The sequence below is a fragment of the Notolepis coatsorum genome (assembly GCF_963971535.1).
Source record: "Notolepis coatsorum genome assembly, chromosome: 4".
NCBI lineage: Eukaryota > Metazoa > Chordata > Actinopteri > Aulopiformes > Paralepididae > Notolepis > Notolepis coatsorum.
This window is the reverse complement of record NC_140168.1, coordinates 71500900-71518136: the sequence shown is the minus strand read 5'-3', so window position 1 is coordinate 71518136 and position 17237 is coordinate 71500900. Positions and strand designations below refer to the sequence as shown.

Genomic DNA, 17237 nt, shown 5'->3' with positions numbered 1-17237 from the left:
TCTGTCTGTTTGATTGATAGAATTTAAAATTGGAAGGGCAGGTTTCAATCAGTGTTGCTACACCAGTGATGTTGTCTAACCATGTCTCTACTAAAAACATACAATGTACACCATTTTTTACTATGAGTTCATTTATCAGAAATGATTTTTGTTTCAGCGCTCTAACGTTGAACAGTGCTAGTTTTAGCTGTACGGGTTCTGTAGTGGGGCGTGAGACAGTCTGTGGTTGAACACTGATATTGATGAGGTTTGATTTACATATGGGACGTGATAATGAGTAATTTATTAGTCTTCTGGTGGTCAGAACCGGGATGACACTCAACGTGTTTCTTTGTAGCTTAGGCTGCTTCTGTGTATAATCTACAGAGCTAGATAGGCTTCGTTGTCAGGCCAGTGATGCTACACATTGTATGACGTTATGCTTTAGCACATTTACCCCCGATATGTTTGGATGGATGCCATCGGGTCTGTAATGGTCTTTCCTGGACCAGAGCAGATCAAAGTTATTTATATAGCAAAGTCCTGTAGCAGTACAATAGGCCTGCATCCACTGGTGCAACCAGAACAGACGGCTAAATCGTTCAGATCCACGACCTATGGATGGAATGGGGCCGGACACAATGCATATTTTGCCCAGACTCTCAATAGTGAGTATTAGTGATTCAAAGTCAGATTGGAGTTTAACGGATTGTCTAGCCATTACGTCATTTGCGCCGATATGAATGATAACGGTGTGGGCGGAGGGATATCTGTCGATGATTTCAGGAGTACACTCTAGTAAGTCAGTAACCTTTAAACCGGAAAAACAATATGTAATGCCGTGTGGTATTTGCAAAAACCTGGTGATGGAATCTCCGATGAGTAGGATCTCTGGCTGTTCATGGATACATCCCCCGTCGTAGATGGCCAGGTTTCTATGGTGAAAAGCCACGGGAGTAGCGTCTGTAGACGGTTTGTCGGGCAGCAGCGCCGTGTGGAGGGGCTCGTTCACAGCGACATTTCCATTGATAATACTCGCCGTTTGAATGACCGTACTGGCATGGGCTGTAGAGCACCGCAGGCGAGGACGTTTCATCATCGGGGAGTTGGACCCATCACCCGAGCCTGGGGAGTTTGGCGATGCGAGAGCACATATGGCAGAGCGCTTTCTGCTCCGGGGTGCAACTCTACTTCCATGGCCGAGCCGTGAGCTGGAGAGGGCCGTCCTGGCAGCTTCGCTTGGAGCCTGGCTAGTAGCTAGCATCGGAAAGTCATTGAGCAAGGCTACAGCACTAGCAGCAGGAGACTGAAGCGAGGGAGAGCCCAGGAGGCCGGGATCATTACACAGAGGATTGAATCGGTTGGATAGTTGAGGTGAATCAAAGGGATCGTAGAGAGGAAGGGAGAGCTTCCTTCGGCCCCTCACCACTTTCGCCCAGGAGGGACTACTGGAACAGCCTGCGTCCGCTTGCTCCATGCTAGCCAGCCTGGACATGAGCTCCGTTTGACGCTTGAGAAGATCCATTACTAGCATCTCAATTAGGCCTGCCACGATAACACATTTTGCTGGGCGATTAATTGCCCCCGAAAATATCGCGATAAGCGATATTATTGCGACCGGTTAGAGAATTCTTTTTTTTGGAGAAATTTATTTCCCAAAACTTTTATTTTGAAGCCCACCGCTCCGTCTTTTCCGGTGTTTAAGACTTTTATTTTGAAGCCCACCGACCGGACCGGAAGTATTGTTGTGAAACACTGCAGACCACTGAATAGAGACGCGTCTCTAGGATTTCATAATCATTATGTTTGCAGCAGGCACAAGTGCAATAAACAAAGGATACAGTCACTGTGTATTCTGCCTCATTTATTGATTAAACAAAACCGACATCAACACAATTTGCCACCGAGCGGAGAGTTTAGTCTCGCAAAAAGATCGCTGACTTGTTAAGGCTTGTTGTTAGGTTAGGTGCTAATGTTGTGCTAGCGTTTTAGCATGGCTATCGTACATAGCGTGATCAATATAACTCGCTATTGATTGTTTGTATGAGTAACGTTAATGCTAGTAGAATAGACACAACGTGAGGTAATCACCATCCATTTTAAACCGGTTATTACCTAATGCTAACGTTAGCAAATAGACGCGACTGGTAACGTTACAGCTTGTTAGCCTAATGCTCGTTAACGTTAGCATAGACAGCCTAGCTAACGTTAACGCTTGTAGAATAGACACAATGAGAGGTAACGTTAGCGTTAGCAGAATAGACACAACGAGGGTCTCGTTAATGTTGTTATTGATTGATTGATTGAAAACTGTGTTTACTCTGTTTGTATGAGTAACGTTAATGCTAGTAGAATAGACACCACGTTAGCCCCACGGAGATCCTGTGCTGTGCTCTGTAGTAAAGCCAGCGGCCCGCCTCCCAACACGGACAGTGACTGACAAGGGGCACTGGGTCCGCCTCATTAAAACAAACGCGCAAATAGCAATTAATCGCGCCCGTCAAAATCATTGCATTCATTTTAATTATCGCGGCAATTAATCGATTTATTGCTTATCGCGGCAGGCCTAATCTCAATGGACTTCAGTTCCGTTCGTATTTCTGCGATATCCGACGTCGGAGCCATTTCCTCGGGAGAGTTAAACACTGTGAGTACTGTAGCGTGTAGCTGTAGCTATGGTAACAACAAGCTTCGATAGCTTAGGTCACGTCCAGTAAAAAGTCACATAAAACCAATAAATCCAACAGCATAAACGATAAGAGCAAAAAGTCACAGTGATCAGTTAAGATCAATGGTTAAAAAATGGTAGAAAGAAAGAAAAATAAAAACGTAGAAAGAAAACAGTCTAAAGTTTGAAAGTTTGGGAGGTCCGCAAAAACACGACCGTTCAGCTCAGAAGCTGAGGCGTGTCAAAAACGTTTGAAAAACTGGAGGCGTGTCTGGAGGCGTCCCCTGAGAACTCTGACACCTCCACGTAAGTAACACATTGGAACCCAGAACCACCCAGTACCTAGAACCACCCAGAACCGAACCACCCAGAACCACCCAGTACCTAGAACCACCCAGAACCGAACCACCCAGAACCACCCAGTACTAGGGGTGGGAATCGCCAGAGACCTCACGATACGATACTATCGCGATACTTGCGTCACGATACGATAGTAGCGCGATACTAAATATATCGCGATACACTTTATTATTATTTATTATTTATTTTACTTTAATTTATTACCTTTTTCAACTGCAAAGTAAAACTTTGTCAACATGTTTTATCTAATAAAATAAAGTTCAGTCTGTTCATCTCACTTCAATCATTTTGATTGCAGAACAAGTATTTTCTCAAGCAGACAGATGTAAACACTGTAATCTGTGTTGCATGTACCTGACAAACTGAACTGTTTGTATTACAGCCATATTCCAACTTAACTGAATGCACATGTGTGTGTGTGGACTACTGTACTATTACAGGTATTGAAATGAACAATGCAACTTCCTTATAAAATATTTTCTTATTATTTTCTTTATGAATAATTAAATATCGATACAGTATCGCCACGCAAAGTATCGCGATACTACTACGTATCGATTTTTTCCCCCACCCCTACCCAGTACCCAGAACCCAGAACCATCAAGAACCCTGAATCAGCCAGTACCCAGACCTAGAACCACACAGAACCCAGAAGTATAAGTAAGTAAGTAAGTAAGTAAGTAAGTAAGTAAGTAAGTAAGTAAGTAAGTAAGTAAGTAAGTAAGTAAGTAAGTAAGTAAGTAAGTAAGTAAGTAAGTAAGTAAGTAAGTAAGTAAGTAAGTAAGTAAGTAAGTAAGTAAGCAAGTAAGTAAGTAAGTAAGTAAGTAAGTAAGTAAGTAAGTAAGTAAGTACTTAAGAGTGCTTCACAAGTTTAAAGACAAAAAAGAAAATTAACAAGGAAATTCATAAAAAAAACATCCAAGGTAAAAACAGTGTAAAAACAGTGAAAAAAATAAAAAAAACATACAATATGAAAACAGGCACGGACAAAAACAGAAGAAACTAAATCACGTATGTACCTGGCCAAACGCCAACCTGTACAGGTGGGTTTTTAGCTGCCCCTTGAACGAGTCCACAGAGGGGGAGGCTCTCAAGACCTGGGGGAGCTCATTCCAGAGCCTAGGGGCCACAGAGGGGGAGGCTCTTAAGACCTGGGTTTTTTATTCCAGAGCCTTGGGGCCACAGAGGCTCTTAAGACATGGGGAGCTCATTCCAGAGCCTTGGGGCCACAGAGGGGGAGGCTCTTAAGACCTGGGGAGCTCATTCCAGAGCCTTGGGGCCACAGAGGGGGAGGCTCTCAAGACCTTGGGAGCTCATTCCAGAGCCTTGGGGCCACTGCTTCAAACGCTCGGTCCCCCTTAGTCTTTAGCCTGGTTCACCACCAGGAGGCCCTGATCAGAAGAGTTATAGAACCACCCAGATTATTTGTCTTTTCTTTCGTTACCATTGTCTGCTAAAAATCATTAAATAAAGAAAAAACACATTATTTCCATTATTCCATTATTATCAAGAAAAACAGGGGCATTTTAGTTATTTTAGTAAAATATTAGTTTTAAAAATTATATTTACTAAATTACAAAAATAATTGTACAATATAAAATTTACAGTATTTCATTTTCAATTTTTCATTTTTCATTTTTATTTATTCGTACATGGAATTATTACAGTCCAACAGTACATATTAATATGCTCCACTAAATTCCATGGCAGAAAGGAACAGGAAGAAGAACATTCTTATTTGTACCTTCCCCTACACACATACAGTACACTGATAGACTAAGTGCAATGTTTACCAAACCAAACAAAATGTACATACTTATTTTGCAGAAATAGAAACATCAACACAATTAAATTAACATAAATAAATACATTTTGTGTATCTATCAGTTAAATTGCATATTTAGGTTAATTCGCAGCAGTATATAATAGCAGTAGTCATACCACCAGTTAAACATTATGCTAATCGCAGTAGTCATACTGTACCATACCACCAGTTAACCATTATGCTAATAGCAGTAGTCATACCATACCACCAGTTAAACATTATGCTAATATCATTAGTCATACCATACTCAGACTATACTTCATAGTCTCCTGAATATGAAGGTCTACTGAATATGAAGGTCTACTGATGAAGGTCTACTGAATATGAAGGTATACTGAGTGAATATGAAGGTCTACTGAATATGAAGGTATACTGAGTGAATATGAAGGTCTACTGAATATGAAGGTCTACTGAATATGAAGGTATACTGAGTGAATATGAAGGTCTACTGAATATGAAGGTGTACCGTCCGTCATAGATCCATGCAAATGTATGGATTTATACAGACCATAAACAAATATACAGTATATTTATTACATTAATAAAACGTTTTTAATACTTTTAGCGGTATTAAAACGTAAAAGAAAACAGACTATTTTGAATGAAATAGGACAGTATTACAAGATATAAATAATGTCAGATCAATTTGTACTGGAAAACTATACCGTCAAAACTCATAACATTGTATTGTGATATGATATCACTCAGCCTATAGTCACACCCCTAATAGAGGATATAATCAGTATCTACAGCTATTCTGTGTAGCTCAGCAGTGTTAGTCGGGAGGGTTCAGAGAGGTCTCATAGATCCACACAGGGATAGAAAGCCAATTACATTAAGGCTATTACTCATTCTGATTATCCTTACTGTAAGGGTGTTATGGCCATCAAATAGTGGAGATTATATTAACGAGTGCTGAGTTACAGTAGATACAGTTGATTGTCATGGCTGTGTTAAATATATGAGTTGTTATATTAGATGGCTTAGATTATGACTACGGTGATTATGATGATGATGATGATGATGATGATGATGAGGCTAAAATAGCAGTCAGGCAGGAGCTATTGGTTGTGTGTGTGTGTGTGTGTGTGTGTGTGTGTGTGTGTGTGTGTGTGTGTGTGTGTGTGTGTGTGTGTGTGTGTGTGTGTGTGTGTTGATATACCAAAGGCAAAGTCAGCAGGCACAGATAGCTAAGGGTCAGTGATATTGTTACATTTCGTTCTTGTTCCCGTTCTGCTCTACTGGACTAACTCATCAATACTCAATTGTATCACTGAAAGCTTTTGCCACATACACCTTCCTTCACTCGTCTTTCATTCGGAAGTGTTTTGCTACAGGCGCACTTTAACGGTGGAAATATTAGCTTTTTTCTCTTTTTTTAAATTTTTCTCCCTTCCCCAATTTCGTATTGTCCAATTCTACCCTCCCCTGTCTCGAACGCTGTTAGGCCATGCCTCCCACAAGCCGGCTGCAATGTGGACGAAGGCTTGCATCACGTGTCCCCTCCGGTACTCGAGGAGGCAGCCGTCGCATCTTTTCACCTGCACAGCGCGATCTCTCAGTGGCGAGGGTCTGCGTGGGAGGGACACGCCGCCCCCGTCGCTTCCTGATTCTACTGCGCAGGCGCACCAACCGACCTGTAGGAGTCGCTGTCCACAACGTCCGATCCCCACCCACCAGCTTCCCACCCCCTAATACTGCCAATTGTATTAGTATGAACGACCAGCCAAGCTGGTAGCAACGCAGAGAGCTCGAACCCAGCATCTCCTGCGTTGGTGGCGAGAGCCTTGCCCACTGCGCCACCTAGCCACCCAGCTTTTTTCTCTTATAGTTTTTTCTTGTTGCTGTTTCTACTGAAGTGAGATGGCATCACCATCGAGTCCCGAGAAGCCTTTCTTGGGGCTCCACCAGCGCTTCCTCCTTACAACCTCCGCTGTTCACCACAGGGCTTCCTACTCCCGTGATCAAAGCGGGAGGGTGAGCCCCGGCTGCCTGCGGCGCTGAGTGCATGCCGCCCGGAGGCCGTTGAGCGCCCCTCACTTGTGAGGAGGATCTCCGGCCCCGGCGTCCCCGTCAACAGACCCCTGACCACGGGCGCGGTCTCTCTGGTGGTGGACGATTTGCGGCGCAAGCTCTCCACCTCTGCTTGCTCCCGGCGTTCGGTGGTGAGCAAGTATGACGGGTGGTCAGAGGAGGAGGAAGAGTATGCGGGACCGCAGGGTTCGATTCCCTTCGGTTCTGCGGAAGAGCTGGTGCCAGAGGGGGACATTGCGCTCTCCTGCCATCACATCCGAGAGTAGAGGCGGGGGGTTTCCTCTTCGATGCCTCGCTGGCAGAGTCTGGGTTTAATACTCCCCAACTTGATACCTAATACGCGAGACGTAAGCAAGAGAGGCAAGAGGAAGAGAGCAGCAGATGGAGCGCACCTCGAGGGGAGAGCCCAGCAGCGTACCCCGGAGGATGCACCGCACACGGCAGGAGGTAAGGGGCGCAGGACTAAGCCTAGGCTGTGTTCCCCCTTCCTCCACCCCTCTCTCTTCTCCTCTTTCTCTTTACACCTAAACCCCCATACCCCCCCCCCCCCCAAAACTATGTTTCTTTCAAATAAAAAGACCCTCTTTGAGAGTGGCAGGTTTTTGTTGAAGCAACGTGTAATCATTTCACTAAATGTGTTTTGTGTATACCTCGAACGGAGTGGCAATGAGGGCTCCGCTACCATTGTCTGATAAAGAGAAAGTATGGTGGGCGGCAATTCTTGCTTATGAAATGGAGCCGCAGGGACTCATGTGGACACGTTTTAAACAAACGTAGACCCAGAGCCCACGGTTGGTGGTTAGCTATCGTGTTTTGGCTTTTTCAAAGCAATGAAGCGAGCATATGCTTGCGTATGTTTTTAGCTTGTAAATCAACACACAGCTAATAACACTGCTCCTTCTTTTCACCTCATATGTTTTCACTTTACGTGAGGTTGGTTGGGGGGGGGGGGGGGGGGGGATATAAACCCTTCCTTTTGGGTGTGTTGTATCAATTTGGTGAAATTCTGATGATACGGGTGATGAGGAGGTAGCTTAAGCGCTCTCATCACGTACGTGGGATTCCGCTCTGTCAGGTTTAGCTGACGTCCTCTGCTCCCTTGGCGTCAGAGCAAGCATTAACATATCCTGCTTGTCGCTTTTTTTCTTTTCGCAGGAACCGGGACAGTTACAGCCCATTTAAATGGGCATAAATGTAAGGGTCTGTTCCCCGTTCTTCGATATCATCGCTTGGTCCTAAGGGACCGATGTCAGCGCCTGGTCACTGGCGTTTTTCAAATATTTATTCTTAGGGACCGGCGCGCCCTGGTCTGTCCGAATGGCATAACGGTGTTTATGCGGTCGGCCAGGAGGGAGTTTACCTCTGCCGAGCGCCAGGCGAGCGCTGCTCGTGAAAATGAATCTGCCAGCTCAAAGGCTCGCTGCATTTCCAGGGGGAAATGACAGGGCAGATCAAGCATTACAGGGGGGCTTCACGCCTGATGGGTGGGCCACCGTGAGCTGTTCTTTTACAGTCCGTCTCAGTGGCGCCTCCTGTGGTTTTTGATCAAAACGTGTACCTCCCCCGCCGGGGCGGCAGCGTTGGGGACCCGAAACTGATCCTGGTTGCGCCGGACCGGATCAGTCCAACCCGGTGTCCACCGGGTCACAGGCGAGCTCTGCTCATACAATATATTCTGTTAGCCCGAAGGGCCCTGTGCGTTTCCGGGGGGAAATGCCAGGGCGGACCGGACGCCACGGGGGCTCCTCCCCCCCTCCGCTCGGCGGGTGGGCCATCAAGGTACTGTTTTTTAGCAGTCAGCCCCTCTAAGCACTCCTGTGTAGTTTACGGTCCTCCAGGCACAGGTCAAGCCATGCTCTTGCTACCTGTTGGCCTGGGTTAAGGGAGCAACCTTTTGTTTTGGGATGGTTGTTCAAGTTTCAAGTTCAAGTTCAAGTTTCTTTAATAGTTGTCATACAGAAGTACAGAATACTTTTATACAAAATGCTTCTTACTGTTACGCTCCAGAGACTGTGCAAGACAAGATAAGATAAGTATGAAATAAAATAACATAGTATAGTATGTAAATTAGAAGTAAAAAAATGAGGTCACAGTGTTGTCTCCCCGGTATGCTGGTGGCAAAGTCAGCTCACTGGCAGAGTCCGGGTTCGACACCCCGACCCCACGAGAGTATGCCCCTGCATGATTATGATGTCTGCCAATTGTGTCAAACTCTTTCTCTGAACCCCCGACCCGCAAGATACAGGCTTGCTGGCAGAGTCAGGGTTCGTGGCAGAGTCAGTTCACTGGCTGAGTCGGGGTTCGGACCCCGACCCCGCGAGATTATGACCCCACGTGATTATGACATTGTACACGGCGTACTGGATACCCCCGGTGGTGTCACGAGTAAACGCCTGGAGAGGTCTCGATGAAATGGCCTCGTTGACCTCACCAGGTCCCTTTGGTCAGGTCCTAGCTCCTGGGTGGTCCATGGGGCTGGGACCTCCTCCGCGCCCCGCTGCTAAGGCTTTGCTGGCGGAGTCAGGGTTTGGAACCCCGACCCCACAAGACGGCTCGTGGGCAGAGTCAGGGTTCAACGCCCCCAACCCCATGAGGTGTGGGAGCGGTAACACAACATATGCTTCGCGTACGTTTCCCTTGTAGTGAGCGGGATGCGCAGTGGGGTAGACGCGGGTCCTTTTTTCCCACGGTCTACTCACCTTGTGCGTTTTTTGGGTGCTGTTACCTTTTTTCGCACAGTCGATGTCCTGTCCCCCCAGCCCCTCACTAGGAAGGGTGGGGGGGCCCGGACACTGCCCAGTGTGCTGATGGTTGTAAAGGGGACCTCAGCGGGTACATTTGTCGGGCTCTTCGCGTCCTGCTCCGTTTCTGTGTCCAGTAGAGCAGAACGGGAACAAGAACGAAATGTAACGAAGGTTATCCTATAACCCTAGTTACATGAGTTATTGTGAGCGTTCTGCTCTCACGCGCTGAGGACCCCTGACTGTCTTCCGAATGAAGGTCAAGACTCGGGAAGGAAGAGTACAGCCACACTCCTCGCTTATGTACATAGCCGGAAATGGGGGCGTGGCCGGGCAAATGAAGGTGCATGTGGCAAAATCTTTCAGTGATACAATAAGTATTGATGAGTTAGTCCAGTAGAGAAGAACGCTCACAAGAACTCATGTAACTAGGGTTATAGGATAACCTTCGTTCATCAAACTGTCGAACTTGAGTGCTACACTCTTGAGTGCATAGTAGTATATAGACATATTGGCATAGTAGGCAGTAGTATAGGTATAGTACTATAGCATAGTACATAGTAGATAGTAGTATAGACATAGTAGCAAGGTTTGTTTCTTTTGTTGACAAAGTGTGTTTTTAGTTGGGCGGGTTTCAGCTGTCCGACAGAGGTAATGAAGTTTGTTTCACCATCGTGGAGCAAGGACAGAGAATAGCCTGCTTTGTTTCATTGACCACCAGGAGTCCGGATAGGAGTGGGTCTAAGGCGGCCAGAAGATGCAGAGTGTAGGGGTCTCGAAGGTGTGTAGTTAGACCATTGATCGGAGGTAGGAGGGAAGACACTTGATTACATGTTGAAATTTAATCCTAGTATTTCTGAATCTCCCACAATAAGACAGAATGATCCTGGATCTGAGGTAAGTAAGTAATAATCGTACCCCCAACTTAAGGTTCTAACACTTCCTCTCTCTCTCTGCTTGCTCTCTGTCCCCACAGGAAGTTACATCAGCAGTTTGAGATGTACAAGGACCAGGTGAAGAAGATTGGAGAGGAGGTTCAGGGGACTCAGGTCACTAAGAGTGACTCACCTATCTGTGGGATCTGCCACAAGACCAAGTTTGCTGACGGCTGTGGCCACGCCTGTTCTTATTGCCAAACCAAGTTCTGCGCTCGCTGCGGGGGGCGGGTCTCACTGAGATCCAATAAGGTAAGAGGAAAGAGGATTGTTGTAGCCAATCAGGATCAGTCTTCAGCACCTGAGGCCTACAGTAGCCTGTGAAGAAGAGCTGTCATCAGTGATGCTGCGTTCACGTGGTCCTCGGGCACTCGAATGGTCCGCGCTAGGGAATTTTGTGATGCTTTTCACCCGCTAGCAGCACATGCATTGAAACATTGAACCGATAACAAAGTAAAGCATTTTAAACACAGAAACTACTGCATCCCCTTAACAATTGTGTGTATTGAGCCGTACTGTATTGTACCCATTCTGCAATCTGTTAATACAAATTTCATTCAATCAATCAATGTCTTTAGGCCACTGGCCACTACTGTTTAACAAGATGATGATGTTGTTTTCTACTGCACTCTACTAAAAGTAATGTGATTCTTTTCGCTTTTGGTTGTGATTGTGACTGAACTAGCCCATAGCAGCACAGGTCAAAGGGCCTAATGTCACAACTCGGCAACTCGTGTATCAAAGATTTCCCAGACTTTCCAGCATTGTTTATCCAACTTGTTGGGCCGTTCTTGGAACAACTTGGAAACTCATCCTTCCCGATACACCCGACACCACATGAACGCAGCATTATTCGGCAGGTTCCGTTTTAAATGAGACTTATTTATGAAAATAGCCTTTTCCTGTGTGTTGCATTGTTTTTACAGAATCGGGGCTTGACACTGAGAAAATGGTAAATATGTGTCTTTTCTGCAGTTCAGCTGTGACAAGAACCCTCCCTCTTGAAACGAGTCATTCAGAATTGCAGCCACAAATCTTTGTAGTTAATAATGTGTAACAATGTTCATCAAACAGTGCTGAAACTTGGGTGCTGCAGTGTTGAGTGCATAGTAGTAATAAAGACATATTAGTATTTAGTATAGTAGGAAGAGTGCATGATAGTATAAGACAGTAAGAAGGTTAGTCTTTTTTATAATTAATTTCAGATATTGATTGAAGAAGTGTGTTTTTAGTCGACGGCGAAAGATTGGTCAGGTTTCAGCTGTCCTAACTGTGGTGGGAAGTTCGTTCCATCATTGTCATTCCATCGGTGATGCAGCCTTTATCAACTATGCCCCAAAACTATGGAACAAACTGCCCAAAAACATCAGGGAAGCCAACTCGCTAGACATCTTCAAAAGACAGCTTAAAACCTATTTCTTTGCTCAGGCATTTAAATGAAACATCAGGGACATCCTGACACAAATTGTACTTTACCTGCACTTGTCTTAACCTGCCTACGTGTATACACTTCCTTTCAAATGCATGTGTCGGTTCTATGTTAATTGACCTCACTGCCTCCTATGCACTGTAATTTTAAGAGTGCTGCTCTGTTGTAATTCAAAATTGAGCTTTGTAAAGAAACTCAAAGTTGAGAGTGATGCACTGCTCTGTTAACTATTTGATCACACTTTTTACTTTTTACTGATGCACTGCTCTGTTGTATGTTAAATACCCTGTTGTATGTCCGTTCTATTTTATTATTTTTAGCCTATTTTTAAACAAACTGTGAAATTGTAAACAGAGAGGCCTATTGGGATTCTAGATCCTAATGTGAAACACTGTTATTTACCTTACCTTGCTACCTCTCTATCTTTTTTATGCTCGCTTATGCCTGTATTTTTCACTGTTGTGAAGCACTTTGAACAAATTCTGTATGAAAAGTTCTATACACATAAAGTTATTATTATTATTATTATTATTATTATTATTATTATTATTATTATTATTATTATTGTGGAGCGACGACCGAGAATAGGCGGCTTCTCTTTGATGACCCTCCCGGAGCTCGGATAGGAGTGGGCCAGAGGATGTAGAGCGGAGGGGTCTTGAAGGTGTGTAGTTAGAGGATGTAGAGCGGAGGGGTCTTGAGGGTGTGTAGTTAGAGGATGTAGAGCGGAGGGATCTTGAGGGTGTGTAGTTAGAGGATGTAGAGCAGAGGGGTCTTGAGGGTGTGTAGTTAGAGGATGTAGAGCGGAGGGATCTTGAGGGTGTGTAGTTAGAGGATGTAGAGCGGAGGGGTCTTGAGGGTGTGTAGTTAGAGGATGTAGAGCGGAGGGGTCTTGAGGGTGTGTAGTTAGAGGATGTAGAGCGGAGGGGTCTTGAGGGTGTGTATAGAGGATAACCGATATTTGGGTATACTATTCTAATGTGGTGTTGCCAGACATCCTGCTGTGCAGGTACTTTTACTGTGTCTTTTATATTGTTTATTTCCTCTGTTTGGAGTCAGTTGTGTTGTGTCATGTCTGTATGTATGTATGTGTCTGTGGCTGTAGTGTGGGTGTAAGCCCAAGACGAATTTCCCAGGTGATGGGACAATAAAGTGACTCTTGACTCTTGATTCTTGATGTAGAGCGGAGGGGTCTTGAGGGTGTGTAGTTAGAGGATGTAGAGCGGAGGGGTCTTGGGGGTGTGTAGTTAGAGACCATTGACCGGAGGTAGGCAGGAGCCGTTCCCTTCGCTGCACGATATGCCAGGTCAAGGCAGAGATTTGCCTACAGGATGACATTGACAAAAACGAAAGGTGCCGTTTTGCTTTTGTTTTCAATTAAATTCAATTCAAACCTTTATTTAAACAACAGACGTGTCAGTCAGTTCCAAAAAGTAAATCCTCTCCAAACTTTGATCTATTTATTCTATATAGATAACAATCAGCCACTAGATGTCGCACTAGAGCACCAGCATGTCATTTATCCAATCAGGTGCATTCCATGTGAGGAAATGGGAAGTAGGGAGGGGATACATGCACGCAACATGTAAACAACAACATTCATGTTGTACCTGCCAACATTTTTAAGATTTTCTTTGGTGGAAAAAGATTTTCTAAAAGCCCTGGATGTTTTTTTTAATGATTACTCTACATAAAAATGTTATCTATATCACCTTTAAAGAGAAAGGATAGGAATATTTCATTATCTGGCCCAAGGATTTAATATTAACGATAGCCACGCACTAGTCAAATACTTTTTTGACTGGCACGTTTGTCAATTCTACCAGCAAGGGGAGACAGTGTCTCAGGAGGTAGAGTGGTTGTCTGGTAATCGGAAGGTTCCTGGTTCGACTCCCGGCAGCGTGTCGAAGTGTCCTTGAGCAAGACGTTAACCCCTAACTGCTCCTGATGAGCAGGTTGGCACCTTTCATTGTTGCCTCTGCCATGAATGTTTGAGTGACTAATTGAGGCATAAGTTGTAAAGCTCTTTTTTGAAAACGTTATATAAATGAGTCCATTTACCATTTACTTTGGCACATAGTCAGTCTGTTTATATTCTGGAGCTATTTCGGCTGCGAAGAAAGTAGAGGCTCAGTTGTAACGTTTGATTCAGGAAACTAGAATGTCATTATTGTAAGCCAATGATGGTCCACTATGCTGATTACGCCTGGTACATGCTGCAGTTACAAGTTTGGCCACTAGGTGGAGGTATTTGTCTTGTAATAGAGGGACTGAATAAAACCTAGTCTGAGGAGGTTTTGTCCTTTTCATAGTTTGATAATAAAGGTGGGGATTTCAGTGTATGTCTTCATATAAATGGTGCATTTATATAGTGTTTTTATCCAAAGCTACAATTTTGTTCCTCACATTCACCCATTCACTCACACATTCACACAACAACGGCGGAGGCAACCAATGCAAGGTGCCAACCTGCTCATCGGGAGCAATTAGGGGTTGAGTGTCTTGCTCAATTAAGCATTACATCACGCGACAGAGTGTGTTATAGAAATTAGATCACGCCTATGGGTGGTTGTTAGGCCCGAGGCGCAGCAGAGGGTCGTTAGACCCCCATAGGCGTGATCTAATTTCTATAACACACTCTGTCGTGTGATGTAATGCTTTTATACAATGGCCGAATTCATCCAACCTTATTGCTATACAATAAACACACAGTAATTGAAGCATAATGGAGATTTATTCACAAAACCATCTGCAGAAAAAGTAAAAAAAATAAATAAAAACCAACATATTCCAGTTAATGGTATCTTTTATTTTTTTTCACTTTTTCTCCTTATTTTTAAATTTGTCTCCCATCCCAATTTCGTATTGCCAATTCTTTCCTCCCTTGTCTTGAACGTTGCTAGACTATGCCCCCCACTGGTCGGTTGTAGTGAGGATAGAAGCCTTGCATCACGTGTCCCCTCCGGTACACGAGGAGGCAGCCTGTCGCATCTTTTCACCAGACAGCGCGGACTCTCAGTGGCGAGGAGCATGGCCGCCTAGTTATAGTTGAAAGTGGGGGTGCAAATTTCTTTTAAATTTTTTTTTAATTTTTCTTTTTTTTTAAATTTTTTTTTTTTTTGACAGGCAAGGGGTGGTTTGGAGGGGGTCCCCCTCCACGGCAGATATTTTTTTCATTTAATGAACCTGTACGTGCAATTTCCTGCAATATAGAGCCTTCAATCTTGACCAATAAAGCTGCTCTTTTCACTATAAAACTCAGTTTATATTGCAGTATGATAGCCAATTACTATAATAATAATAATAATATATTAATATATATATATACTGTATATATACTGTATATTGATTTTTCGCTCTTTTATTTTTATTAAATCAATCTCCTTTCAAATAGGCCAAGTTTTTAATAAGAAAGAGAGAAAAAATACCAACAAGGAACAATAACAGGGTCTGCTGTAAATATAGCCTATTTTGTGTCTTAATTTGTTATGTTATCCTACACTTTAAGCTGTCTGATATTTCCATTACCTGTAACTCTTGTGTCTCTTTCTCTCCTTCTCTGCCTCCATCCCGGGTCTGCACAGTCACCATATCATTCTACATTAAGGAGAGCAATACACTTATGAATACACTGAACCGGTTTGAATACACAATCTTTATGCTAATCTGTAAAGAAAGGGAGAGAGGGGGGGGGATATATAATCCAAGTATTTGTGTCTTAATTTGTTATGTTATCCTACACTTTAAACTGTCTGATATTTCCATTACCTGTAACTCTTGGGTCTCTTTCTCTCCTTCCTGAGTCTGTACAGTCACCATATCATTCTACATTAAGGAGAGCAATACACTTATGAATACACTGAACATCATTATGAAACATTTCTATTGCACCCTTACTTACAATTCATTATGAATTGAAAATGGGGGACCCTGATGTAAACAAGACGAAAGTCTTTCTCTGGTCTGCATCCCCTTAACAATTGTGTGTATTGAGCCGTACTGTACTGTACGCCTCCATTCTGCAATCTGTTATTGATTGATTAAAAATGTTATTAACATATTGCAGAATGGGTACAATATAGTACGGCTCAATACACACAATTGTTAAGGGGATGCAGACCAGAGAAAGATTTTTGTCTTGTTTACATCAGGGTCCCCCACTTACAATTCATAATGAATTGTAAGTAAGGGTGCAATTAACACCGTGCAATCCATTATTTGTGGAGCCCGCCCTTTAAGTCTTTGAGCTATTAGGCTACTAGGGTTCTTACTTTGCGTTTTGGTGTACTGAAAAATGCTCTGATGTCTGTATTCTTTCTTTTTTCTGCCATGGTACCTGGTTGGCTGGACACACACACACACATTTTCATTTCAGGTATTGTACCTTAAGATAATTGAAAATCTTGATTTACCGTAAATCCTCAAATATAGGTCTTCTATTTACCTCAGCTGCAAAGAGCACCAGGCCTTTATTAGAGAGACTTGTTATATAAGAGGCAGGCCTTAATTTCTAAAACTGACACTCATGGACATAATCCCTTCATTTTCAGACTTTTATTGCATTATTATTATTATTATTATTGTATTATTATTATTATTATTATTATTATTATTATTATTATTATTATTATTATTATTATTATTATTATTATTATTATATTTTTAATGCATACATTGTCTGTCTACATTTATTTAGACTAGCATTGGTATTTAAATATTGAGTGCAGTTGAGTAATTGTGGGATTAACATAATTCACACACTGAAGTTGGAACAGTCTAAAGGTTGTCCAGTTGATTACAGACTAATGCAGGAGATGCTGGTATCGATCCTAGCTCTCGGCGTTGCTACCGGCTTGGCCGGCCGTCATACTAACACAACAGAGAACAGAGATAGAGGAGAACAGAGAACAGAGATGTAGGAGAACAGAGAACAGAGATGGAGGAGAACAAAGAACAGAGATGGAGGAGAACAGAGAACAGAGATGGAGGAGAACAGAGAACAGGGATGTAGGAGAACAGAGGAGGACAGAGATGGAGGAGAACAGAGAACAGAGATGGAGGAGAACAGAGATGGAGAACAGAGATGGAGGAGAACAGAGATGGAGAACAGAGATGAAGGAGGGAAAACACAAGAGGTGAAGGAGGATGAGGGCATATGAGAGGAGAGAGAGGAGAGAAGAGAGAGCAGAGGGGAGATAAGAGAGGGGAGAGAGAGCAGAGAAGAGAGAGAGGAGAGATGAGAGAGGAGAGATAGAGAGATAAGAGA

The 17237-nt window shown here is 43.7% G+C and overlaps 1 protein-coding gene across 1 annotated transcript in view; it reads left to right on the top strand.

Moving 5' to 3' along the window:
• The window catches only part of rims2b (regulating synaptic membrane exocytosis 2b), a gene marked incomplete at both ends in the record, with an annotated part of 270766 nt that overhangs the window by 18275 nt on the left and 235254 nt on the right, over positions 1 to 17237 (top strand). Inside the window, 1 exon segment of the mRNA XM_084311974.1 lies at positions 10584 to 10794. Coding sequence (XP_084168100.1) covers positions 10584 to 10794 — 211 coding nt within the window.